Raw genomic sequence first — 26,908 nt, 5'->3', positions numbered from 1 at the left:
TTTCTATATGTGTAGGAACAAATACATTTTAAAAGTAATTTGTATTTTTCTTAGCTATACAAACCAGAGTCCTTTGTCCTTCTCAATTCATAGTCAAAAGGTCAGAAACTTTAGAGCTTCCGACAGTTGAGGGGGCAAAGCTTCTTACTCACACTCGCCACTTGTCATTAACTACCTCACGCTTAAAACCTATCCCTCTTTAAAGGACTCTGGTTTGGATAGCTAGGAAAAATACAAATTACTTTTAAAATTTTATGTTTGGCTAGTGTTATCAAAATGGTAAGTTACTAGGCTATATGAGATATTTTACGCAAGGAATAATAAAATATTTTGAAGATTATATCACTAGAATAGGTGATATGAAACAACCTCAACACCACTATGTTGTCAAAAAGGCCATGGAGTAAGTGCTAATTACGCTGTATGAATCAAAGTAAAAATAACCACAACAAAATATCAACAGCAAACTTTAACATAGAATTAACTCGTATTATGTTAAGGCTATTATTAAGAATAGGGGATAACTAATCATAACTTGATCCTTGTTAGTATGTAACAGTAGACGAAGATTCCTCACTTAACCAGAGCCAGAGCAAAAGCATCCTATTGGGTTGGAAACCTATGGAAAGATGCCTACTGGGTACAAGTTGGTGTGCATGTAGCATTTTTTCCAGCTGTTGTGATGCTTCTTGGGGATTATGCATCATCAATAGTGAGATTATTTCAGCATTGAAGGTGCTGTGTCAAATTCACCATGTCCTGAACTTGAGGTTATTTCTTAAACACAAGAGTTTAAGCTTTACATGTTGATGCACTGCTCGTAGAGCAGGGGAAACATTTCTCTGGTATAGTATTTATGTTTTATTGGATTCCCTGTTGTAGCCTTTTAAAGAAAAATCATTGAAGACCACTGTATATTCACCAAAAAGAAAAGGAATGTAATGATATATCAGTCATATTCTACCTAATGTCATTTGTAACAACTTTGGTAGTTGTTACTATTGCACCATAGTTGAAATGCAAGCAAAACAGCTGTTGTTAAGCTGATTTTGTTTTTTGTTTTTTTATGGTTGTATGCAATTATGCAATGATTCTAGTGTTACTAAAGATACTTTTGTCATTTCCTTGTAATTCTTTAAACCTTTTGAACTAGAAGATGATATAAAGAGAGAGGAATAGAGGCTATTATAATTTTGTCTCTCATGAAAGGACCTCGCATGATGCAAGAGATACATGATAAAATCATATTTTGAGTGTGAAAATTTGACTCAAAATATGCGAGATCGCATGTTACACGAGTATATACGGTAAAAGTTGAACTTATTTTTTTACATTAAAATACCAAAAAATACCAGTCTACCTTTGCTGCTTTGTATTTGAGAGATGTCTCCCACTTGTATTTGCTGAGAGCAATAACCATGGCCTGCCAGATTTTCCACCACATCTGGATTTAACCTTTCAATCATGACTTCACTGAAAGATGTTAACGTCTTTGGTTAATATCTGCTAAATCTTCATGGTTTGTGCAATGCCTTTCCATTATAAAGTACTTAACTTCTTATTTGCAGTGGCTAAGTAAAAGAGACAGGTGTAAAGATCGAGAATTCGTGAACGCTAATGTGGGTCAACTCATTACCTACTTGCGGTTGACTAACATACTAGATAACCTACTGTACTACACTACCTTCTTTTCATAGCTTTCTATTATGTTGTTTTAGTTAATATTAAATTTACTTTTCAGAAGTAATTGTATATTATTAGTACTGCTTTAGTACAAGGTAGGATGACTCATAACACTATCATCATCGACACACCACGCTTTATATAGTAACAAAATAACACTTGTTTGTTTCTAACAATACTTAATGATACTGTTGAGTAAAGGAGTTACTAATAGTTGACTTCTTTCCATAGTTTTTATCAAATTATTTTCAGCTTATTTCCATTTAATAATATTTGATTCGTATCTGCATAGTGAATTAATACAGACATTTTAATTGTTCCGTAACTGGAATACAAACCACGCTACAGTATTTAATATGGGTATTACTTTCGGCGTAGCTGAAATGACGAGCCTTTGGAATTTTAACGAAGGTTTACTACCCCCATCGCTAGTTCGCGGGGGGTAGGGAGGGGTAGCTTGCTACCCCCCCCCCCCCCCCACACACACACACCTGTGTCGTGAGCTCACTTTTACTTTGGCTCGGGTGGTGATCGGACGTGTCCGCCTATACCCTCCCCTCTTTGACAGCCATTAATGCTTTTGTCTTTTTACTTACTTTTTCTTTTACTTGTAATATATATATAAACATTCTTTATGTTTATGTATATATTTGTGTATAGAAATGTAGTAAGTTTTCTTTTCAGTGTTTGTGCTGTGTGTGTAATGTACGACAGCATCACCGGCGTAGTGCTAGGCCACTGCGGTTTCACGTCATGGGGTGCGGCCTCTTCCTCTTGGTCCTTCGGTCGTTCCTTCGGCTTTCCGTTAACTCGGTCGCCGTGGGGAATCGTCATCGCTGGACTTTTTTCATTCATCTATTATCTTCGCTGTTCCTCCTTTCCTATGGGGAACTTGGATTCTCAGCGAAGGGAATGTGGGAGTTTAGATTGACTACGAGGTTTCTCTCTACTCCAGGTCGTTCACCCCTTACTATTACTACGTACAATTACGGAAGCTTCTTTCCCGTTACGGGTTAGGTTGCTATTCCGTTTGTCTCAATTAATTTAAATGAAATCTGATTGTATTTTTAACTTTTCTGCTTCGCTGTGGAGAACACTTCCCTTCGGGGGTCAGTGGTTCTTACTATTTGTGATCATTCTTAGATGAATTACATAATTATAATTCTGTTATAATTCTGTTTTTGTTACAAGTTCTCCGCCCTCCCCCTTCTCCCGTGAATGTCAGTGGGGGAGGAGGGCGCATACTTAATTTTTAATTCTTATATTTTGCTATTCCCTCAGGGTTACTCTTCGGAGTTCCTCCCGGGGGAATTTCTGTTAAATAATTATTTAACTTTATTTTCCCAGTTAACTATGCAGTTTTTCCTCGTTTGACTAAAGTGTGCCAACGAAGCAGAGCTGTCCTGTTTGTGCCTGGGGAGTCTGCTGTCACTGCTGTCTCTCAAGGACATAGTCATGGGCGTTATCCCTTCTCTTAGAAGTCCTCCCGTGACAACTGTCAGCTCTTCAGTACATCTTAGAACGCTAAGGAGGTTCGCCTCCATGGGTAGGTAACTTCCCTTCCAAGGGAGGTTCCCTTCCAAGGTGTGAGAGCTTTCCCCTGCAGAGGGGGAACTTCTCATACCTTAATAATTCCTGGATGGGTTTTCCTGGTCCTCAGGCGGTTATGCTCTTGGTGCTGAGCGACCGCACTTGTAACCATGCTCAAGGAGCTGAGTGGTTGCAAGGCCGGGCGCATGAAAACTTCAGGTGGCTATGCTCTTGGGGCTAAGCGGTCGCACCTGCAGCTATGCTCAAGGGGCTGAGCAGCTGCAGGATCAGTCTTGTGACCTCTCTCGTTCGCGAGGGAGGCCACTCTTAAGGACTCCTCTTTGGAGGATTGCTCCTTATAGGTCAGCTTGTTGATCCAACGGCCCTAAGGGGTGTCATCACCAGTGTCTTCAAGTCTCTTCAACGAAGTGTTCACCTCTCTCATTCGCGAGAGAGGCCACTCATAGAGACCCCTCTTCGGAGGATTGTTCCTGATTAGACCAGCCATCTCCTAGACCTGCTGACCTGCCGTCTCCGTTCCTGGCTGCTGACGCTGTGGGCGCCCACGCACCCTGTTATCCAATGGGCAACGGTCCCTTTTGGGGTAAAAGGGAATTTCTCACATTGTGAGTAAGTCCCTTAAGCGCCAGGTATCCCCTGCGCACCAACGGTCTCCTGCGCGGTGGCACGCAATTGTGCGCAAGCGCTCGTCTGCTGTTCCTGCAGTTCTTGAAACTGCCATCCAGAGACATCCTGTTCCAGGGACTGCGCGCCAACGTTCACCTGCGCATCAGCGCACATCGTTGGAGTTTCCTGAGATAGCGCACAGGCGCTCACCAGTGATTCAGCCTGCGAGTGTCTCTTAGTCTCTTCTACGAAGGGCACCTCTCCCGTTCGCGGGAAAGGTCTCTCATAGAGACCCTTCCTCAGAGTATCAAGCAGATCTTCCAGTGTTGAGCCAGCTGACCTACCGATCTACCAGCTCAACCTTGCACTGCAACGAAGGACTTCGGCTCTGGACTCTGAAGCAGTCCTGCCTGCGGTCCTCATCGGGGGATGACCGCCCTTTTCAAGGACACATCCCAGTTCCTGATCGTCCTGTCAGATGACTCTGCATCCTAGCGCACTAGCGCGCGTGCTTGCCGATGATCTTCTTACGCCAACGATCTTCGTACGCTCGCAAGCGCTGACGATCTTCTTTCGTTCGTAAGTTCTGACGATCTTCTTTCGCACGCAAGCACCGACGATCTTCGAGCGCCAATGATCTTCTTACGCGCGCCAGCGCCGACGATCTTCAAGCGCCGTCTATCTTCTTGGCCGACGCTCTTCTTTCGCGCACAAGTGCTGACGATCTTCCTACGCGCGTAAGCGCCGACAATCGTCCGCGCGCGGGCACCGATGGTTTCCCGCGCGCGCGCGCCGATCTTCTAACGTGCACGAGCGCCGACGATCTTCTTAAGCGCGCAAGCGCCGATGATCTTCAAGCGCCAACGATCTTTTTACGCGCGCAAGCGCCAGCAATCTTCAAGCGCCGATGATCATCTTACGCACGCAAGTGCCAGCGATCTTTTTCGCGCGCGGGTACCGATGGTCTCCCACGCGCGCGCCAGTAGTCTTGCATGCTTGCGCGCACCGATGGTCTTCACGCTCGCGCGCCGATTGTCTTCAGCGCGCGTGCCAACAAACTCCTACGCGCTGCAGCACGCTCCAACATTCTGGTCCACACGGGCTCTTCATTCTGATCCTGCACATCAATATGATTCCTGCGCACTCTATGAAATCTCGCCCGCGCCCCGGCGAGCGTGCGAGCATTTTCATCAGTCTCCCGTGCGCGAGCCCAGGGTATTCCCGCGCGCCCGCATCAGCGCTTTGACAGTCTCTCGCGCGCGACCCCCGGGTATTCCCCATCGCGCGAGCGCCAGCGCACTCCCTAGCGCAATCACCAATACCCTCCCCCGCGCGAGGCTGCCGGACATCGCGCGGTAAGGGCGCCGTCGCCACATTCCCCCCCCCCCCCCCCCCCCCAAGCACAGAACAGCGCGCTTGCCGGTGGGGGGAAAGGTTCCATAAAGGCCCAGGGACATGCCTTCCTTTTCTTTTTACAGGCGACTTCTCCTCCAGAGGGAGTGTCTGACAGTGCAGCCGTCAGCCGGCAGCCTTGTTTGGGACTCTGATCAGAGCGGTAGCACAGGCTTTTAAGCTGTTCTCTCTGAGTTGAGCCACAAATCCTTGGCTACATCCACTCCCCCGATGAGGAAAAGAGGAGTTTTGGACGAGGTAACTTCTACGAGGACGTAGCTGTCTCCTCATAAGTCTTCGAAGCAGGCACTCTCCCCCCACTGACTTTCCTCCCTTACCTTCGGACGAAGTTTTCCCGCCCTCAGGAGAGTCACGGGAGGTGAGACGTTCCCCAATCACACCATTAAGGGAAACCCCACCTCGCGAGGTAAGGTCTTCTCGAATAGGGGTGGAGAAGAGCCTGCCTCCGTCGTGATTGGAGTCCTTCATTCCTCCCGGGAGGGAGTCAAAGGACTCCAAGACAGTAATGGGTGTCCCCTAGCACCAAAATCTACAGACTCAGACATTCTTTCGTTATGGGAACGAACCTGTCTGAGCCTAAGGACGTGAAGCAGGCGGCTGAGAGGTGTAGGAAGTCACCAAGACTCCCTCCTATATGGGGCTTTGACATTCAAGCCCTATAAACCTCCAGCACCTCAGCAACCACGTCCCACCAAAACAACGGCAGCTAAGACAGTGGGGTCTAAGCCCTTTCCGGTCAAGGACAAGAAAGGCAATTAGTCCCCCAGGGGAGGGAAGAATCCTAGAAGGAGCAATCGAGGCCGCAAACGCTAGGATTGCCAGTTCCCCTGCATGTCCGCCAGTGGCGGGATACCTACAAGGGTGCGCAAACAGGTTGCGGCAACTCAGGGCCATTTCCTGGACGATTTCCGTAATCAGTCAGGGATATCGCGTCCTGTTCACAACACCTCTACCTCCCCTGAGGATGAATCCGGTGTTATTTAGCACCCTTGCCATGGGATCAGCAAGGGGGCGAACTCTGTGGGCAGAGGCCCAGATTAAAGCAAACTCCGGTCATCATGGAGACCGCAGACACAGTCAGTCTTGCAGTAAACCGCAAGACTTCTTGTGTATACTGGATCTGAAGGACGCGTACTTCCAGATCCCAGTCCATCCGTCTTCAAGGAAGTACTTAGGATTCAGCATAGACAACAAGGAGTGCAAGTTCAAGGTGCTGTGTTTCGGTCTCTCCACAGCACCACAGGGTTTCACCAGAGTTTTTACCCGAATATCTTTGTGGGCACTCAGGATCGGCTTCTGTCTCCTCCATTATTTGGATGACGGCCTGATCCTAGCAGACATGGAGTCACTCCCTCTTTGACACCGAGACAAACTTCTAGGACTTTGCCAGGACCTAAGGGTCAGGGTAAGTCTCGAGAAGTCCGCTCTGCTGCCCAATCAAAGACTGGTTCACCTAGGCATGATTATAGACACCAGTCTCCATAAGGCCTTCCATCAGACAACAGGATAGCAAGGCTGAGAAGAGTCACAAGCCCTTTCATCAGACGAGAAGAGCTTCCAACCCAATCGTGGTTATGTCTCCTTGGTCACCTTTCACCCTAGGCTCGTCTAGTTCTCAACAGTCGCCTCAGGTTGAGGTTTCTCCAGGGGCGACTCAGGTCCTAGTGGAATCAAGACAGATTCCCCGGACATCATGATCCCTATGCATCCTGCGGAACAGACGAACCACCAGTGGTGGATGACACGCGAGAACCTACGAAGAAGAATGGATCTTCTCGTCTCCTTCCCACGGATTGGATGCTGTTTTCGGACACCACAAAAGAGGGGGGGGGGGGGGGGGGGGGCACGTTCTGTACCACAGTTCCTCAGGCCTGTGGTCAGAATCGGAAAAGTGCCTCCATATGAATCTGCTAGAGATGAAGGCCGTCTTCCTGGCCTTTCAACAGTTCCAACAAAGACCTGGCGGATCATTCTGTGGTATAATGAGCTACAACACCACAGTAGTAGCTTACATCAACAACCAAGGTGGTACCTTTTCAAAGCAGCTATCCCATCTCTCAGTAGAGATATTGAGATAGACCGAAGTCCACTCGATTCCTCTATCGGCTCGCTTCATTCCAGACAAAGGGAATGTGCTCGCCGACAGTCGGAGCAGAGCGTCTCAGATAATGAGTACCGAGTGGCTCTTGGATCATTCAGTAGCCAACAAAGTCCTGACTTTGTGGGGTTACCTGACTGTGGATTGGTTCGCTACAGCGCTGAACTTCAAGCTCCCGCTGTATTGCCCCCCAGTCCCAGATCCCAAGGCATTCTGGCAAGAGGCCTTCCAACAATGGTGGGACAGCACCGACGTGTATGCTTTTCCCCCGTTCTGTCTGATGAGGAAGGTGCTCAACAAGACCAGAATATCGGTCAATCTTTTGATGACCCTTTATAGCTACGCTATGGCATCACGCAGAATGGTTTCCGGACCTTCCGCAACTCCTATCAGAGTGACCGAGAGAGCTCCCTCCACGACACAATCTACTCAGACAACCACTGCCAACATCTTTCACAAAGCCGTAGCTTCGCTTCGACCTCACGCCTGGAGACTATCCAGCATCTCCTCACTAAGAGAGGATGGTCGCAACAAGTTGAGAACGGGATGTCTGGACACCTGCGTAGGTAATCTGCAGGGGTCTACCAGGCAAAGTGGCGAGTTTTCTGTGGTTGGAGTCGTGAAGGGGTATCTCTCCACTCGATACCACTATTCCAGCGATAGCGGAGTTCATCGTATACTTGCGGGAAGAATGCGCCTTTCAGTCTCGGCAATGAAAGGCTATCGCTCAGCCTTAAGTCTAGCCTTCAGGCTCAAAGGAGTTTGACATTTCTTCCTCACTGGAACTTTCCCTACTCATACGAAGATATGATCTTACCTGACCTCAGTCGGAAGTGAGACCTCCTCCATGGAACGTGGTTCGAGTTCTCAGGTCTTGTAAGAGACCTCCCTACGAACCATTACGCAGGCTTCAGATCGCCACCTAACTTGGAAAGCGGTGTTCCTACTAGCTTTGGCCTCGGTCAAGCAAGTCAGTGAACTTCATGGTCTCTCGTATGACATCGCCCATGCAAGGGGATGAGGGGAGGTAATGTTCAGATTTGTCTCTGAGTTTGTGGCTAAGACACAGAATCCGGGAGTGCCGGATCCTCGATTCGACTCTTTCCGGATTTCGAGTCTGCGTTCTGTAACAGATGACCCAGACCATCCCCTACTGTGTCCAGTAAGGAGTCTGAGGTTATATTTCAAAGAACGGCTGTATTCGTCCCCAAGTGCAAGCTTTATTTGTGAGCACTGGGAGTACGAAGAGGAGGGTCACCAAGAATACCATCTCGGCTTGGATTCGTAGGGTGATCCATCTGTCCCTGAATCCTGACCCTTCTCCATCATGTCGCCTTAGAGCGCATGATGTCAGGGGCGTAGCTACGCCCCTGGCCTTCAAGAAGAACTTCTCAGTGACGCAGGTTCTACAAGCAGGGGTGTGGAAGCGTCAGACGACCTTCACAGCCCACTACCTGCAAGACGTGACCTACAGGAGGCTTGATACGTTCTCTATCGGCCCTGTGGTGGCTGCACAACAGTTGGTTTAAACCTGAGGCTCCTTAATGGACAAGTAGCAGAGGGTTGAGGGCATTGTTACCCGGTCTTAGTCTGCATGAAAGAAAAGGTACGTCTGGCCCATATTCTTTTCTTCATCCTCCCCTCTCTTGGGGAAAGCAGCATCCTGGGTTCTCTGCACAGCTGACCTCAAACCACTGCAGGTAAACCATGTTTCCTTGTGTTCCTAGTATTAAGTTAATAATGTCACGTCCCCATACCCTGACGAGGTGGTATTGGGAAAGTCCTAGCTTAAAGTTTTCCATCTAAGAACTTCAGGTCAACTTCCTAGGACGAGTCACACATAATCCTTCACACACAGCTTATGTAGGCCGCAGCCCTTGCATAGCAAGGTGCGAGCGAGGTGCAGGGACTCTTTATTGTTGAATGCTGACAAACTCAGATAATGAGTCCCCGGGCAAAGCCAAAAGCCAGTATGGCTGGGACTTTTCCACCCTTCCTTAGGGCTGAGTCACCCATATTAAATAGCGGGGTTTGTATTTCAGTTACGGAACAAATGACAAATTCGGAGATAATTTGTATTTTTCCTAACTATACAAACCTTAGCTATTTAATCAAACTTGCCCGCCAGCCCTATCCCCCGTGAAGTCCTACTTCTAAGCAAAGTGAGCTCACCCGTCCCTACCCCCCGCTAACTAGCAATGGGGGTAGTAAACCCTCGTTAAAATTCTAATAGCTCGTCATTTCAGCTACGCCGAAAGTAATACCCATATTAAATAGCTAAGGTTTGTATAGTTAGGAAAAATACAAATTATCTCCGAATTTGTCATTTTAAATATATATACAGTAGAACCTCGGTTTACGAATTTAATTCGTTCCTAATGCGAACTCGTAAACAGAAAAATTCGTATCGCGAAACGAATTTCCCCATAAGAATGTTATAAAATCGAAATAATTAGTTCAACCCATTTACAAAGACCAATTTTCACAAATTTTTCTTACACATACAGTACTCTACTGTACTCTACTCAAAATTATTAAAATATTGCAGTCATTTAATGATGAAAATATGGATATGCATGCAGAGTAAACCTGAACTTTACCTTAGAGGAGTGTCGCTGCTGGCTTGATGGAGACGAGAGGAGGGGAAGGAGGAGGAGGGGGTTACTGCTTGGAGGGAGAATCTCCCTCCATGAGAATTTCAGGAACGTTGACTGGAGTTCTCTCGCGAGAATGGCGTTCACTATCACTGGTTTTTCGTTTGCGAGACTCTTGGTCGTCGTCTTTCACAGTTCTTTTCTCCCCCTTCACAAGATATTTTTCAATAGACACCTGCTTTTGTCTGTTCTTTAAAATTTTATAGAAGTGACCCACCCCATTATCGACTAATAAATTTATTGCACGGTCTGTTTCAGCCTTATTCGGGGCATTTTCCTCAAGAAAACTTTTCACGTCTTCCCACTTCTTTAAAAAATCTTTTATCTCACTCGAAGACAGTGATTTTGCAGTGCCTCCCTCTTCCTCAGATGAGATTTCCTCTATTACCTCTCTTTGCTGCTGCTCGTGCAGGTCCTTCAGCTCCTCGGTGGTCAGCTGCTCCTTATGCTCCTGCAGGAGGTCGTCGATGTCATCCGTGTCCACCTCCAGCCCCATTGCCTTGCCCAAGGACACAATATCCTCGTCAACTGCTTCCTCCTGGTTGGGTTCGAACCCCTCGAAATCCCGTTCTGCAACGGTGTCGGGCCACAGTTTCTTCCAGGCGGAATTGAGGGTTCTCCTGGTGACTCCTTGCCAGGCTTTATCAATTAAAGTCAGGCAGTTGTAGATGGAGTAGTGATCCTTCCAAAACTCTCTGAGGGTAAGGTTGGTGCCCTCTGTTACTTCAAAGCAGCGCTGGAACATAGCTTTGGCATAAAGTTTTTTAAAATTTGAGATCACTTGCTGATCCATGGGCTGGAGTATTGGAGTGGTGTTGGGGGGTAGGAACTTCACCTTAATGAACTTGTATTCCTCCGCTATGTCATCTTCAATGGCTGGAGGATGGGCAGGAGCATTGTCCATTAACAGCAAGGCTTTGAGTGGGAGGTCTTTCTCCAGGAGGTATCTCTTGACTTCGGGACCAAAAACCTCGTTTATCCACTCAACGAAGAAGATCCTTGTCACCCAAGCCTTCGTATTAGAACGCCACATGACGTGCAACTTTTTCTTCTGCACATTGTTCTTCTTGAAGGCTCGTGGATTCTCCGAGTGAAACACCAGGAGAGGTTTAATTTTGCAATCCCCACTGGCGTTGGAACAGAACAGCAGGGTTAGACGGTCTTTCATGGGCTTATGGCCAAGATGGGCCTTTTCTTCTGCCGTGATATAGGTCCTCCTGGGCATTTTCTTCCAAAAGAGGCCTGTCTCATCGCAATTAAACACCTGTTGGGAAACGTAGTCCTCGGAGTCCACGAGCCTTTTGAACTCTTTCACAAAAGACTCTGCTGCCTTCGTATCGGCGCTGGCCCCCTTGCCATGCCGAACAACACTATGGATACCCGTTCTCTTCTTGAATTTTTCAAACCAACCACGGCTTGCCTTAAAACTTTGTTTTTCTACTGATGTGCCTGGCTCACTTCTCACCAAGTCCTCGTAAATGGTTCTTGCCTTCTCGCAAATCATGTTCTCATTTACTGAATCTCCTGCGAGTTGCTTCTCATTTAACCACACCATTAATAAATTTTCTACGTCATCAAGAATAGGTGGCCGTTGTTTTGACAACGATGATACACCTTTAGCTACTTTAGCAGCCTTTATTTCTTCTTTTTTCTTTAATATTGTGCATATCGTCGACTGCGAGCGATTGAAAAAACTAGCAATGTCTTTCACACGCATGCCTTGGTCATGCTTCTCGATGATCTCCTTCTTCATCTCGATCGTTATCATCAGCTTCTTCTTACTGCTTTCCTTCTTCGACATCTTAGGAGCCATTGTCTATCACAATAATACACAGTACAGTACTGTAATCACAAATGAGTGAAAATAAAACAAATCACAAACCACGTGTAAAAATCACAAAGAAATCGTCCACGAATTCACTAAGTATGTATGGTATCGAGACGGCGGATACTGAGATAATGAACGAGTGAAGGGGGTAATAAAGGGGTTTAGGGGGTGGTAGGTATGCGTGGGAGGAGTCATGTGACTCCATTGTGAGATGCTGTCGTTAAGTTATTTCCATGAAAAATGCGATCGGGAAGCGCGGCGTTAACACTTTTCCACAAAAAACGGCGCGTGGGAGGGAAATTTAAATTTGTTAACCGATACAATATTAGTTAACCGAGACGAATTTTTCAGAGAAAGTCCCTTCGTAAACCGAAAAATTTGTAAGCGGAGTCGTTCGTAAACCGAGGGTCTACTGTATATAGATTAAAAAACATTCAAGTGTGTATTTAAATTATATGTAGAAATAAAATTCTCCATGTAATAACAGACACCTGGTCTTAAAGTAGATATAGCAAGTATCATTTTGTTTGTTACATAGAGAAGTATTTTCCTCCATCTCTCATATTTCTTAACCAAAAATTTTTTTTTTTTTTAAATCTTTTAACAGAGCATAAGCAGCTCTTCTAGGAGAAGAATATTCAAATCAAACCATTGTTCTCTGGTCTTGGATAGTGCCATAGCCTCTGTACCATGGTCTTTCACCATCTTGGAGTAGAGTTTTCTTGCTTGAGGATACACTCTGGCACACTAATTATACCTGATTTCTCTCCCTCTTGTTTGTTCAAGTTTTTATAGCTTATATATGAAAGATTTATTTTAATGTTGTTACTGTTCTTGAAATATTTCATTCTAATTGACTTCTCTTGTAGCTTCCTTATTTCTTTTCCTCACTGGGCTATTTTCCCTATTGGAGCCCTTGGGTTTATAGCATCCTGCATTTCCAACTAGGGTGGTGGTTTGGCAAGTAATAATGATAATATCAAGATAAGAAATTAAACATGTCCCGCCATAATCTCCATTCAACTTCAATTTGTTAATATATTTTTCCTCTTCATCCCCACAGTCTCCTTGACTCTTGTCAGCATACAGTACACAAAAAGTGTGATTATTGACTGATGTATAAAGACATAAATGCATTCATACATATGATTAATAGCCTGTGTGAAAAAAAATAACATTTTATTTTCCTTATTTTCTATTAACAAAATGTCTGTATATTTCAGCATGGAGGCAGTTCTGAGAAGTTTCGAAAATACTTCTTCATTTTGACCAAGGATGTTAAAAAGAAACGAAAAGTACAGTGTGCACAAAATTTGCAATATATGCCAAGTGACTCCGTAGTAAATTTCAATAAAGATGAGGGCTGTTATATACTTGAGGTAAGTCGTGACTATTTTTAATGAATAAACGGATTTTGAGCGAAGCGAAAAATCTATTTTTGGGTGAGATGGCCATGTCGTCCTGATGGAAGTTCCTATAGGGTAGCTTCCTAGGGTATATTACAACTACGGCGATATTCCCAGAGAATTTACCTTAAGGTACCCAGAATTCTAACTCCTGGAGCGAATATCCCTAATGAAAGTACCAGGGATATCGCGAAATATCAGAGGACGTATTCTTGACACGCCACATGGCAATCTGCACCCCGAACAGAGATAACACTTCGAAGGGGTCAATTGGCAAGAAAACGAAAACGAGAAAGAAAAAGGAGAGCCGTTCGCAAGGCTCTCTCTTCTCCCGTTTCGTAAGCGTGCATTGCGCCGATTCTGGCGCCATCTGTATTCCTGTAGCGATACACGAGGTGCTACAGATACTGTATGTAGGGAGGGGTCCTACAGCCCTTTCATAGAAAGGGAGGGGCGGGTCCATCAGGACGACATGGCCATCTCACCCAAAAATAGATTTTTCGCTTCGCTCAAAATCCGTTTTTTGGGCTCAAGCCATGTCATCCTGATGGAAGTATACCAGAGCATTACTGTATCTGTGGATTCTCAGAACGTGCCGTACTCCCCGGAGGTATTTCCCCGGTCGACTAGACCTAGAGACCTAAGATGTTACCGTTATACATCTTTTCAACTAACCATAAACCATGTTAGAGCTTCCTGCCCCCTACAGGGAAGAGTCCTACTAGACTCTGGAAAAGTCTCGAAGAGTACATATACCTATGTATGAATACCAGGCAAGCTAATATAGTGGTCTCACCCTATATTAAGTAAAGCATAGTTTGTGAAGAACCACTGCGTCAATATGAAATATCGACCAGTTCTCCACTCAATACTTGTATTGGACAAAGGTTTATATCCGCATAGGAGGAAACTTGCAAATCCGCCACCGTCCCCTTATGGGATGGAGTCCTCATGCTAAGGGAAAGCATAAACCAATGCAAAATTAGCTTGCATAAAGGAACAATCTATTAGAATTATCCCAGATAAATATACATAGAATGAATGCTCAATTATACCAATAAATTGACACAGGTGAAGGAGATGCAAGGTTCTCAAGAACAAGTTTATTGACAGGCAATAAATAGACAGGTTAACAACAATTATATATATATATATATATATATATATATATATATATATATATATATATATATATATATATATATAGAGAAGGATAACCAAAACTTTAAGCATAAGTATGATAGTAAACAGAAACTTGTTTATCTGAAAGAAAAACATTAGTGCCACTTTTAACATACCGAGGTATCAAAGTCATAAAAGTCTGTATTACTAATCAGTCACATTAGCGTTAGAAACGCTCGGCACACATGTCTGCACTTATGCCAGGTTCACCTTTGGAAGTGGAACAGTCAACGTGGGCAACTCGGTGCCCTCACTTAGTTTGTAGCACAGTATGTAACTACACACTCACCCTGGAATTAATCGTCCCAATTAAAACCACTGTTCCTCGCAGAGTTAAACAGCAGGGTTAACAACGCAACCCACTGCTACCACAGATCTCTTTAGTTGCTCCACTTGCTTCGCATAGTGGCGAAAGAACACTCTGGAAGACTTCCAGCCAGTGTATGAACGAAGATGTTCAAAATCCATACAATTAAAGAAATTTAAGGATGAGGCAACTTTCCTCGGATCGTGACCTGCGGGTGTACTGTCAGGATCCGCTCTGCGAATAAAATATGTGATTTTCGCCCTGAGTTGTTTCAGTGATAAATTTGAGCCTGATGTTTCTCCCCTGAATAGTTGACCACCCTTGAAGTCTGAAGTTCTATGAAGATAGACCTATAGGCATTCTACTGGACATAGAGATGCATCTTCTTTCAGAGGGCAGATTCTCCAGGGACCCCACCTGTTGGTGGGTAACTCATTCTTGGCGAGAAACGTAGGATCCGGAAACAGGTTCAGTTCTCCCCCATCCAGGAACTGAACACGACCTTCCTCTCTCGAGAGGGCTACAATCTCACTAACCCTGGCCCCGGACGCGAGTGCAAATAGGAAAATAACTTTTTGGGTCAAATCCTTTAACGCACACTCCTCATTGTTCAACAGAGAAGCGAAATGAAGAACTTTATCTAAAGACCATGAAATGGGCTTTGGAGGTGCTGAAGGTCTGATCCTAGCGCAGGCTTTCGGAACTTTATTAAAGATCTCGTTAGCGAGGTCGACCTGGAAGGCATATAGAATGGGTCTTGTCAAAGCAGACTTACACGTTGAAATCGTGTTAGCTGCCAACTCTTGACCATGGAGGTGGATGAAGAAAGATAAGCAGAAGTCCGTCGAGATCTCCCGCGGATTCTTTGCCTTGACAAAGGCCACCCATTTTCTCCAAGATGACTCATATTGCCTTCTAGTAGATTTGCACTTATATTCCTCTAGGAAATCTATGCTGGCTTTCGAAATCCCGAAACGCTTTCTCACCGCTAGGGAGAGAAAATCATGAGCTGCAGGGTCCGGGTTTTCTGTAATGAAGCGCAGACAGTCGACTTCTGGACTCGCTGGGTCAGAACTGGATCTGGTAGCGGTAGAAACTTCATCCGTAGTTCCAATGCCAGGGGGAACCACACGCTGTTCGGCCACTTGTGGGCCACTATTGCCGCTACCCCCTTGAAGGATCTCAATTTTTTGAGGACCCTCAACAGAAGGTTGTGAGGAGGGAACAGATAAATCCTGGACCATCTGTTCCAGTCGAGGGACATCGCGTCCACTGCTTCCGCTAAGGGGTCCTCGTACGGGGACACGTACAGGGGCAACTTCTTGTTGTCTTTCGTCGCAAAGAGTTCTATCTGCAGTTCTGGGACTTGACTTAAGATGAAGGAGAACGATCCTGCGTCTAGGGACCATTCCGACTCTATCGGTGTGAACCTGGATAGAGCGTCCGCTGTCACATTGCGGACTCCTTGAAGGTGAACTGCCGACAGGTACCACTTCTTCTTTTCCGCCAATCGGAAGATGGCCAACATCACCTGGTTGAGAGGTGGCAACCTTGATCCTTGTCGATTCAAGCATCTCACAACTACCTCGCTGTCCAGCACCAACCTAATGTGGATCGAGTCACGCGGGGAGACTTTCTTTAAGGTAAGGAGCGCTGCCATAGCTTCTAGAAAGTTTATGTGAAAGGTCTTGAATAGATTGGACCAGGTCCCTTGGGCCTTTTTCCGATGAGAGTGACCTCCCTACCCCTCCTTCGAGGCGTCTGTGTGAATCGTCACCGACGGGGGAGGTGGCTGAAGAAGTACCGACTTCTTTAGATATCTGGCTTGGGACCAAGGCCTGAGAAGAGTACGTAGCCGAAGCGGAACTGGTCTTCTCAGATCTCTTCGCGCGTTTGATGCATAACTTCTCCAAACTCCGGTTGCATCCTTTAGCTGTGCTCTTAGCACCGGGTCTGTTACCGAAGCAAACTGGAGAGGACCCAGTACTCTCTCCTGTTCGCGTCTTGATATCCTTTCGGAATCTAGAAGTCTCTTGACAGAACCAGCTATCTCCTTCCTTTTCTTCGCCGGGATGGAGAATTGGTGTGAGATTAGGTCCCAGTGGATTCCCAACCACCGGAACTTTTGAGATGGAGAAGGTCGAGACTTTTTTCTGTTGATCTTGAAGCCTAGATACTCTAGGAACTGGATCACCTGCAGGGAAGCTTGCAAGCATTCTGCCTTGGATGCTGCCCACACCAGCCAGTCATCCAGGTAGGCTACTACCTGAATTCCCTTTAGTCGTCCAAGTAGGCTACTACCTGAATTCCCTTTAGGCGTAATTGTTTGAGAGCTACGCTCGCAAGCTTCGGGAAGATCTTTGGGGCTATATTTAGCCCGAATGGCATGGCTCTGAAGGCGTATAGTCTTCGTTGTAGCTTGGACCCTAGGTAGGGGGAGAGTCGACGATTGATTGGAACGTGCCAATAAGCGTCTGACAAATCTATGGAGACGGTAAATGCCGTCTTGGGCAGTAAGGTCCTTATGTGTTGCAGTGTTAGCATCTTGAACTTGCAGTTCACTATGAACTTGTTGAGTGGCGACAAGTCCAGAATGACTCTGAGTTTTTCCGAGTCCTTCTTGGGAACACAAAACAGCCTCCCTTGGAAATTGATGGACTTTACCCTTCGGATCACTTTTCTCTCCAACAGATCTTGGATGTACTCCTCCAGCATGGGGGGGGAGTGTTGGAAAAACCGAGGGCACGGGGGTGGAGTGCTGTACCAGCTCCAGCCCAGTCCATTCTTGAGTAGGCTGTGGGCCCAGGGATCGAAGGTCCACCGATCCCGAAAATTCTGAAGTCTCCCTCCTACCGGTATCATCTCACTTGGACTGTTGTCCTGAGGTATTGCCTCCCTGACCGCGACCACCCCTGAATCCCCATCCCCTTGAGGGGCGCCTAGACGAGCCTCTGGCTGCTCCTCTAGGCTTTGCTCGAAAGGAAGTTGACTGCCCTTCGAACGTTGGGTTGAATGCCGGGGACTGTGTCGACACGGCCTGGGGTACCCACTGGAATGTAGTCGGGGTTTGTGCCACCATCTGGGGCACTGAAGGCATCGGCAATTGCTGTTGCTGTTGCTGTCTAAATGGCTTGGCTGGCCGAGACGGTAGCCTAGTCCTCTTAGTCTTCCTCTTTGGTTGGGGACCCTCATCCGGGGAAGACTTTCTCTTGATAGACAGGCCCCACTTCTGGAGAAGGTTTCTATTCTCCGTGGCGGCCTTATCAACAACTTCTTTGACCAATTCGCTAGGGAAAAAGTCTTTGCCCCAAATGTTGGAGGAGATTAGTTTCCTTGGCTCGTGCCTCACTGTAGCCGAGGTGAACACGAACTCCCTACAAGCTCTCCTCGCCCTGACGAAGCTGTAAAGATCCTTCGTCACTGTGGCCAGATGAGTCTTGGCCACTACCATGAACATTTCATGGACCTTGGGGTCACTTGCCATCGTCTCAAGAGTGGTCTGAAGAGACATTGAGGCAGCCAGTCTTTCTTTTGTCTCGAGCTCTCTCCGCAAAAGAAAGTCAGACAGCTTAGGGAGGTTCTCACCGAACTGACGTCCGGCAATATCAGCCTCCAACTTCCCGACTGAGAAGGTAAGATGAACGTCCTTCCAGTCCTTGTGGTCCATAGGTAGGGCCAGCGACAAGGGTTTACACTCCTCCAAGGAGGGGCAAGGCTTGCCAGCCTTGACTGCTTTTAACACAGCCGCAAACCCTTTCTGCAAAAAGGGGAAGGCTCTAGCAGGAGAGGACACAAAGGAAGGGAGCTTCTTACTCAATGCAGCCACCTTTGAGTTCGTGAAGCCCCTCTCTTTCATTGAAGATGAAAGCAAAGCTTGAGCCTTAGCATGGTCCATCACTATGACCTCCTTCGGCTCTGTCTCCTCCTTTGAAGCTGGTTCCTTCCTCAACCGGACATAACAGTCCGGATATGACCCTTTGCTGGGCCAGAATTCCACCTCCTCTAGGGGAACTGAACCCAACTTATCCGACATGACGATCTTCCCACTCGTCATCGGCATGTGCTCAGCATATCTCCATGGGTTAGCATCTGAGCACAAGGGAAGGTCTTTCACATTGAGCCTTTTCTGGGGCCCACGTGATGCTGCAAGTTTCTGCATCTGCAGTTCCATTGCAGCCGCCTTCACATTATTCTCCTTCTGCATTTGTTGGATCATTCCAACAATGGAGGAGAGGGCCTGTACCAGCTCTACTGGGAGAGCGGACGATGTTGAGGGAATAGGTTCAGGGATCTGAACCGGAGCAGCCGACACCTCGTCGGCCTCTTCCTCTACAATGTCTGGGGCTTGATCTTCATCCTGGCCGTCTGCCAGGAGGTCTTCCTCCAGACGCTCGGACACGTCTGACATCCTATCGTGCAACTGGATGTCTTGCAAGGCGACCGCGACTTCAGCATCCACCGGGATCTGAACTAGGGGGATCTCCTCTTGAGGCTGGGGAATCACTGCATCAGCTAATGCCCTAGGGAAAAGGTAAGCCCTCATCTTCTCAGTTGGAAGATAAGGTCCAGAGGTGTTCTTCTGGAAGCCCCTTACCCAGGTACGAAGCTTCTCCCTTGCTATATCCCTTGATTCCGCCGTCCTAGGGGAATCAAAAGCCTCAGTATTCAGATTAGAGCACACGGTACATACCTGAGGGTCCCAATACCGGAGATCACCCTTGGAGACAGCGCATGCTGTGTGCCTCCTACATAACTCATGTCCGCAGAAGTTCTTACTGCGGACGTTGCAGAAAGCACTTCCGCACTTCGGATGGGCCTCCTGCAAAGAGAAGAAATTTCCATGAGTATCAAGTGAACTACGTATCACTGGATATGCACAGTTAGCATAACAAATCAGAAAGGAAAGACACACACTTGTGTTTCCCGCACAACCAATTGTTGCAGCCTTCCAGATAATAAAATCGTATGGTTAATCTGTCCTAGAGTAACCAATGAAAAATTTCCAGAGGAAACAGGTGGAGCTCACACCTACGATATGATTTTAAAATACCGGATAATAGACAAGAAAGAACTCACTTTCTTATCTGTAAGGCAACACCAAGGGGCTGTGCAAGACAACACAAAAGTGTTAGAAAACACAGTGTTGTACCAATACTATACTATAGTTTTCTCCCTACAGTATATGCTATACTGAAGAATACTGGTACAGTATAGAAGGTAATGTGCCGGCACACACCATAACTAGCTTTAAAGTATACTACTTAACAGCTATAAGGCGGCAGAACGCTGGTTCAAATGCATGTGCCGGCCGGCAACAGCCAATGTCGGCCGGCAACTACAAAAGGTAGCACCCGGCTGCCGGCCACCGCTCGTAGCGACCGGCAGACAAGGACGTGACAATAGCCGGTCGGCAAAGGTAAACAACCGATGCCGGCCAGCAGCAAAAGAACCAGAGAACTCCGACTGCCCGGCTGCCAGCCACATAGGCCGGCAGCCGGGACGGGTACAGCACTTGAAGAAAACAGAATGGATGCCAGGATAAGAGAGTGTACTACCTCAAATCCCGGCAATCCGAAAGAGTGCATAAAAGGAAGGGGAGAATCTAATTCAGGCTTCCTGACCAATGCCGTCTGGCTCTACAGACAGACATGGATGAGGGACCAAGGGAGGTCCGGGCAGCACTCAAAGCAGAAGACCTTTGCCGGCCGGCAAGGGACTGAGTCAATTCCACATCCTAACCTATACTAGGTCCAGATGTAGAATGACGTACAGTACTGTAACGGCTAGGCCATTACAGAGATAGAGGGGAAAGGGACAAAGAGGGTCCTACCAACCTTGCTTTAGTAAAGAATCACCCGCAGCCAAGAAAACTCATCTTAGCCTAAGGGAGATCCAAGGAGGGAGGCCAGCAATACTAGCCAACCCCCACTGAACCAAAGCAAGGAAGGTGTTGCTACTCACGGGGAAAGGATCTTATCCTCCCACCGAGAACAGCAACAAGGGCCAGTCTGCTAGATCACAAAAGAAGGAATCATCTCGTACAGAAACCTTCGGGAGTGACCTAAGGAGGTTAAGCCTCCTATGTCTGCGTCAGACTAGCGAGGGAGCTCAACCCCAAGCCAGACAAACACAGACTCAGACTAAAAAACTCTGATGTTCTTTCTGAAGCCAGACTTACTGGAACAGGAAGGTACAGTAACACCCCAATATAGTTGTATCGAAAATTAATTCAGATAAACCACTAGGGTTAAGCCCAAGGCTTAAACAGAGGGAAAGGGATTGCATACCTTCTCCGAAGAAAAGAAAGCAACCGGGGAGTAAGAGAAAGTATACTAAGGCTCCATAGGCAACTTAGCCTAGGCACCAAGAGAATTGATTACCTAAATCACCGAAACTCACTCGTATACTATCTTGGAAATAATCAACATAATCTTAAATGTATAAAACTGCCTAAAGCTTCAATAAAATTTTAAAACTCGGAAATCCAAAAATCATGCAGGAAAGTACTAGGGCCAAACGACTAGGCTACATGGTCTAGCGTAGGCCAGAATTGGTGAATACTTCGCCAAAACAAATAATACTAAAAGCACGAAAAAGGAAATCCTATGTAACGCTAAACAGCTAAAATTATTAAAGCAAAACAGCCGGGAACGTCGCTCTGGCTAACTAAAACTTATACCTAGCGAGCGACAGCGTCCAGGACGCCTCCGGTAGGCAACGGCTCTTGTAACAAAGATTATTACTATTAATCACTTTAAGAATTACCAAGAGCCTGCATTTATACATAAAAGAAATAATACTCAACTTATCAGAGGCAGACGAAGTTGGAGAAAGCATAATAAATCGATTAAATCCAAGATTTTGCGAGAAACACAGGAAAAAACACCGAGTTGTTAAGCTACGCTACAAGGAATACAGATGGCGCCAGAATCGGCGCAATGCACGCTTACGAAACGGGAGAAGAGAGAGCCTTGCGAACGGCTCTCCTTTTTCTTTCTCGTTTTCGTTTTCTTGCCAATTGACCCCTTCGAAGTGTTATCTCTGTTCGGGGTGCAGATTGCCATGTGGCTTGTCAAGAATACGTCCTCTGATATTTCGCGATATCCCTGGTACTTTCATTAGGGATATTCGCTCCAGGAGTTAGAATTCTGGGTACCTTAAGGTAAATTCTCTGGGAATATCACCGTAGTTGTAATATACCCTAGGAAGCTACCCTATAGGAACTTCCATCAGGACGACATGGCTTGAGCCCAAAAATAATGTTACATCTATTGGATTGGACTTTAGAGTTCTGGCTATATAGCCCAGTACTAGGAGTATTGCACTTCTAGTCTGGTCAAGCTATTGAATTTTTTTATCTTACTGGTATTACTAATATTTTAATAAATGTAAGCTTTTTATACAATGTATTAAAGTTACTATTAGTTTTGGTACATTTCTTGAACACACAAAAACCAATCTTTTGTACAATCCTGATTTTTGGGCTCAAGCCATGTCGTCCTGATGGAAGTTCCTCTAAGGTAGCTTCCTAGGGTATATTACAACTACGGCGATATTCCCAGAGAATTTACCTTAAGGTACCCAGAATTCTAACTCCTGGAGCTAATATCCCTAATAAAAGAGCCAGGGATATCGCATAAAATCAGAGGACGTATTCTTGACATGCCACATGGCAATCTGTACCCCGAACAGAGTTAACACTTCGTAGGGGTCAAATGGCAAGAAAACGAAAACGAGAAAGAAAAGGGGAGAGCCGTTCGTAAGGCCCTCTCTTCTCCCGTTTCGTAAGCGTGGCCTGCGCCGATTCTGGCGCCATCTGCATTCCTTTTTGCGTAGCTTCACAACTCGGTGTTTTTCCCTGTGTCTCACGCAAATCTTGGATTATTTTCAACAATTATGAGTTCTCCAACTTCATCTCCCTCCGATAAGTTGAGTACCATTTCTTTTATGTATAAATGTAGGCTCTTGGTAATTTTCAAAGTGTTTATGAGAGTTATTCTTGTTACAAGAGCTGTTGCCTGCCGGAGGCGTCCTGGACGCTGTCGCTCGCCAGTTTTGGGTTATTTAGTTAGCCAGAGCGACGTTCTAGGCTGTTTCGCTTTAATAAACCTAGCTGCTTAGCTTATTTAGGATATCTTTATATGATGCTCTTAGTTTTGGTACCTTGGCGTAGGATTCGCCGAGGTTGGCCTACGCTAGACCTTGTAGCCTAGTCGTTTGGCCTTTGTACTTTCCCGCATGATATTTAGATCTCCAGTGTTTTATTGAAGCGTTAGGCAATGTTTTACATATAAGATTATGTTGAGCTATCCAAGATGGTATACGTGTGAGTTTCGATGATTTAGGTAGTCGATTCTCTCAGTGCCTAAGCTAGATTGTTTTGGGCCCTTGGTATGCTTTCTTGTTCTCCCCGATTGCTCCCTTCTCTTCGGGGAAGGTGTGCAATCCCTTTTCCCTCTGTCTAAGCCTTGGGCTTAACCCTAGTGGTTTATCCGAATTAACTTTCGATATAACTATATTGGGGTGTTACTGTACCTTTCTGTTCCAGTAAGTCTGGCATCAGAGAGGGGCAGAACGGCAGAGTTTTTTGGTCTGAGTCTGTGTTTGTCTGGCTTGGGGTAGAGTCTCCCTCGCTTGCCGGACACAGACGTAGGAGGCTTAGCCTCCTTCGGTCACTCTGGGAGGTTTCTGTACGATATGATTCCTTCTTTCGGTGACCCATCAGACTTGTCGCTGTTGCTGTGCCGGGTGTGAGGTTGTGCTCCCTTTCCCCGGCATAGCAACTCCTTCCTTGCTTTGGTTTGCTGGGAGGCGGCAAGTATTGCCGGCCTCCCTCCCCGGATCCCCCTTAGGCTGAGATGAGCTTTCTTGGCGGTGGGTGATCCTTAACTAATGCAAGGTTGGGCAGGACCCTCTTGTCCCTTTCCCCTCTTCCTTCCGTAATGTTTCATTACTGTCTGCCTTTCTACATCTGTACCTAGCATAGGTTGGATGTGGAGCTGGCTTGGTCCGTTGCCGGCCGGCAGAGTGTGCCGGCCGGCAAAGGTCCTCTGTTCTCGAGTGCTGCCCGGTCCTCCCTTGGTCCCTAAACCACGCCTGGTTGTAGTGCAGCCGGCTGTGGTCGGGAAGCTTGAATTAGATTCTCCCCTTCCTGTCGGCACTCTTTCGGTTTGTCGGGCAGTGAGGTAGTATATCCTCTTAGCCCGGCATCCATTCTGTTTTCTTCTTATGTGTTGTACTTTTCCGACTGCCGGCCTACGTGGCCGGCAGCCGGGCAGTCGGAGTTCTCTGGTTCTCTGCTGCTGGTTGGCGTCAGTTGTTGACCTTTGCCGGCCGGCTATTGTCTCGCCCTTGTCTGCCGGTCGCTACGAGCAGTGGCTGGCAGCTGGGTGCTGCCTTGTGTAGCTGCTGGCCGGCAATCATTGCCGGCCAACTTTGGCTGTTGCCGATCGGCAGTTACTGCCGGCCGGCGCATGCATTGGAACCAGCGTTCTGCCGGCTTTTAGCTGTCAAGTCGTATACTTTAAAGCTATTTATGGTGTGCGCCAGCCGACTAGTGCCGGCCGGCGCACTATCTTCTATACTGTACGAGTATTCTTCAGTATAGCATATACTGTAGGAAGAAAACTATAGTATAGTATTGGTACAACACTGTCTTTTCTAACACGATTGTGTTGTCTTGCACGACCCGTTGCTGTTGGCCTTACAGATAAGAAAGTGAGTTCTTTCTTGTCTACTATCCGGTATTTTAAAATCATTCCTTAGGTGGGAGCTACACCTATTTCCTTTGGAAATTTTCCATTGGTTAATCTAGCATAGATTAACCATACGATTTTAATATCTGGAAGGCTACAACAATTGGTTGTGCGGGAAATACAAGGATGTGTCTTTCCTTTCCGATTTGTTATGCTACTGTGCATATCCAGTGATACGTAGTTCACTTGATACTCATGGAAATTTCTTCTCTTTACAGGAGGACCATCCGTAGTGCGGATGTGTTTTCTGCAACGTCCGCAGTAGGACTTCTGCGGACATGGGTTTTGTAGGAGGCGTGCGGCATGCGCTGTCTCCACGGATGTTCTCCGGTATTGGGTCCCTCAGGTATGTTTCGTATGCACTAATCTATTTATTGAGGCTTTTGCTTTTCGCTTCGCTCAAAATCCGTTTTTGTCTCCCCTAGGACGGTGGATTCAAGGGATATAGCTAGGGAGAAGCTTCGTACCTGGGTGAGGGGCTTTCAGAAGATCACCTCTGGACCTTATCTTCCAAGTGAGAAGATGAGGGCTTCCTTTTCCCTAGGGCATCAACTGTTACAGTGATTCCCCAGCCTCAAGAGGAGGTCCCCCTAATTCAGATCCCGGTGGATGCTGAAGTCGCGGTCGCCTTGCTTAGCATCCAGTTGGACGACAGGATGTCAGATGTGTCCGAACGTCTGGAGGAAGACCTCCTGGCAGAAGGCCAGGATGAAGTTCGAGCTCCGGACAAGGTAGCGGAAGAGGCCGAGAGATGTCGGCTGCTCCGGTTCAGGTCCTTGAACCTGCTCCCTCAACATCGTCTGCTCTCTCAGTAGAGCAGGCCCTCCCCTCCATTGTTGGCTTGATCCAACAAAGGCAGAGGGAGAAGAATGGGAAGGCAGCTGCATTGTAACTGCAGGGGCATATCCGGACTGCTATGTCCGGTTGAGGGAGGTACCAGCTTCAAAGGAAGAGACAGAGCCGGAGGAGGTCGTAGTGATAGACCATGCTAGGCTCATGCTTTGCTTTCATCTTCGATGAAAGAGAGGGGCTTCATGAACTCAAAGGTAGCTGTATTTGAGTAAGAGGCTCCCTTCCTTTGTGTCCTCTCCTGCCAGAGCCTTCCCCCTTTTTGCTGAAAGGGTTTGCGGCGGTTTTGAAAACAGTCGAGGCTGGCAAGCCTTTCCCCTCCCTGGAGGAGTGTAAACCCTTGTTGCTGGCCTTTAGAAAGGAAGATTAAGTAAGCAATACAAGGACTGGAAGGACGTCCATCTTACCTTCTCAGTCCAGATGTTGGAGGCGGATTTTGCCGGATGTCGGTTCGGCGAGATCCTCTCTAAGCTGTCCGGCTTTCTTTTGCGGAGAGAGCTCGAGACAAAAGAAAGACTGGCTGCCTCTTTGTCTCTTCAGTCCACTTTTGAGACGATGACAAGTGACCCCAAGGTCCATGAGATGTTCATGGTTGTGATCAAGACTCATCTGGCCACGGTGACGAAGGATCTTTACAGCTCCGTCAGGGCGAAGAGAGCCTGTAGGGAGTTCGTGTTCGCCCGGGCTACGATGAGGCACGAGCCAAGGAAACTAATCTCCTCCAACAGTTGGGACAAAGACCTTTTCCCTAGTGAATCGGTCAAAGAGGTTGATAAGGCCGCCACGGAGGATAGAAATCTTCTCCAGGAGTGGGGCTTGTCTACCAAGAGAAATTCTTCCCCGGATGGGGGTCCCCAACCTATGAGGAAGACTAAAAGGATTAGGATACTTTCTCGGCCAGCTAAGTCAGGTAGACAACAGCAGCAACAGCATTTGCTGATGCCTTCAGTGCCCCAGATGGTGGCACAAACCCCGACCACACTTCAGTGGGTTCCCCAATCCGTGTCGACACAGTCTCCGGCATTCAACCCATCGTTCGAGGGTCAGTCAACTTCCTGTCGAGAAAGCCTAGAGGAGCAGCCAGAGGTTCGTCTAGGCGTCCCTCAAGGAGAAGGGGTTTCATGGGTGGTCGCGGTCAGAGAGGCAAGACCTCAGGACAACAGTCCGAGTGAGATGATATTGGTAGGAGGGAGTCTCCAGCGCTTTCGGGATCGGTGGACCTTCGATCCCTGGGTCCACAGCCTACTCAAGAATGGACTGGGCTGGAGCTGGTACAGCACTCCATCCCCATACCCTCGGGGTTTTTCCGACACTCCACCCCCGTTCTGGAGGAGTTCATTCAAGAACTGTTAGAGGAAAAGTGATCCGAAGGGTAAAGTCCATCTAATTCCAAGGGAGGCTGTTTTGTGTTCCCAAGAGGGACTCGGAAAACTCGGAGTCATTCTGGACTTGTCGCCACTCAACAAGTTCATAGCGAACTACAGGTTCAAGATGCTAACACTGCAACACATAAGGACCTTACTGCCCAAGAGGGCATTTACCGCCTCCATAGATTTGTCAGACGCCTATTGGCACG

General features: G+C 47.0%; 1 protein-coding gene across 1 annotated transcript in view; it reads left to right on the top strand.

The window, feature by feature from the left end:
- fsd (fates-shifted) overlaps nt 1–26,908 on the top strand; it is a 407,209-nt gene that overhangs the window by 296,707 nt on the left and 83,594 nt on the right. The window contains exon 5 of the mRNA XM_068391723.1: nt 13,057–13,212. Within this exon, the coding sequence (XP_068247824.1) occupies nt 13,057–13,212 (156 nt within the window). The remainder of the gene's footprint in view (nt 1–13,056; nt 13,213–26,908) is intronic.

This window comes from Palaemon carinicauda, chromosome 18, assembly GCF_036898095.1.
Source record: "Palaemon carinicauda isolate YSFRI2023 chromosome 18, ASM3689809v2, whole genome shotgun sequence".
Taxonomy (NCBI): domain Eukaryota; kingdom Metazoa; phylum Arthropoda; class Malacostraca; order Decapoda; family Palaemonidae; genus Palaemon; species Palaemon carinicauda.
This window is presented reverse-complemented; position numbering and strand designations above follow the sequence as displayed.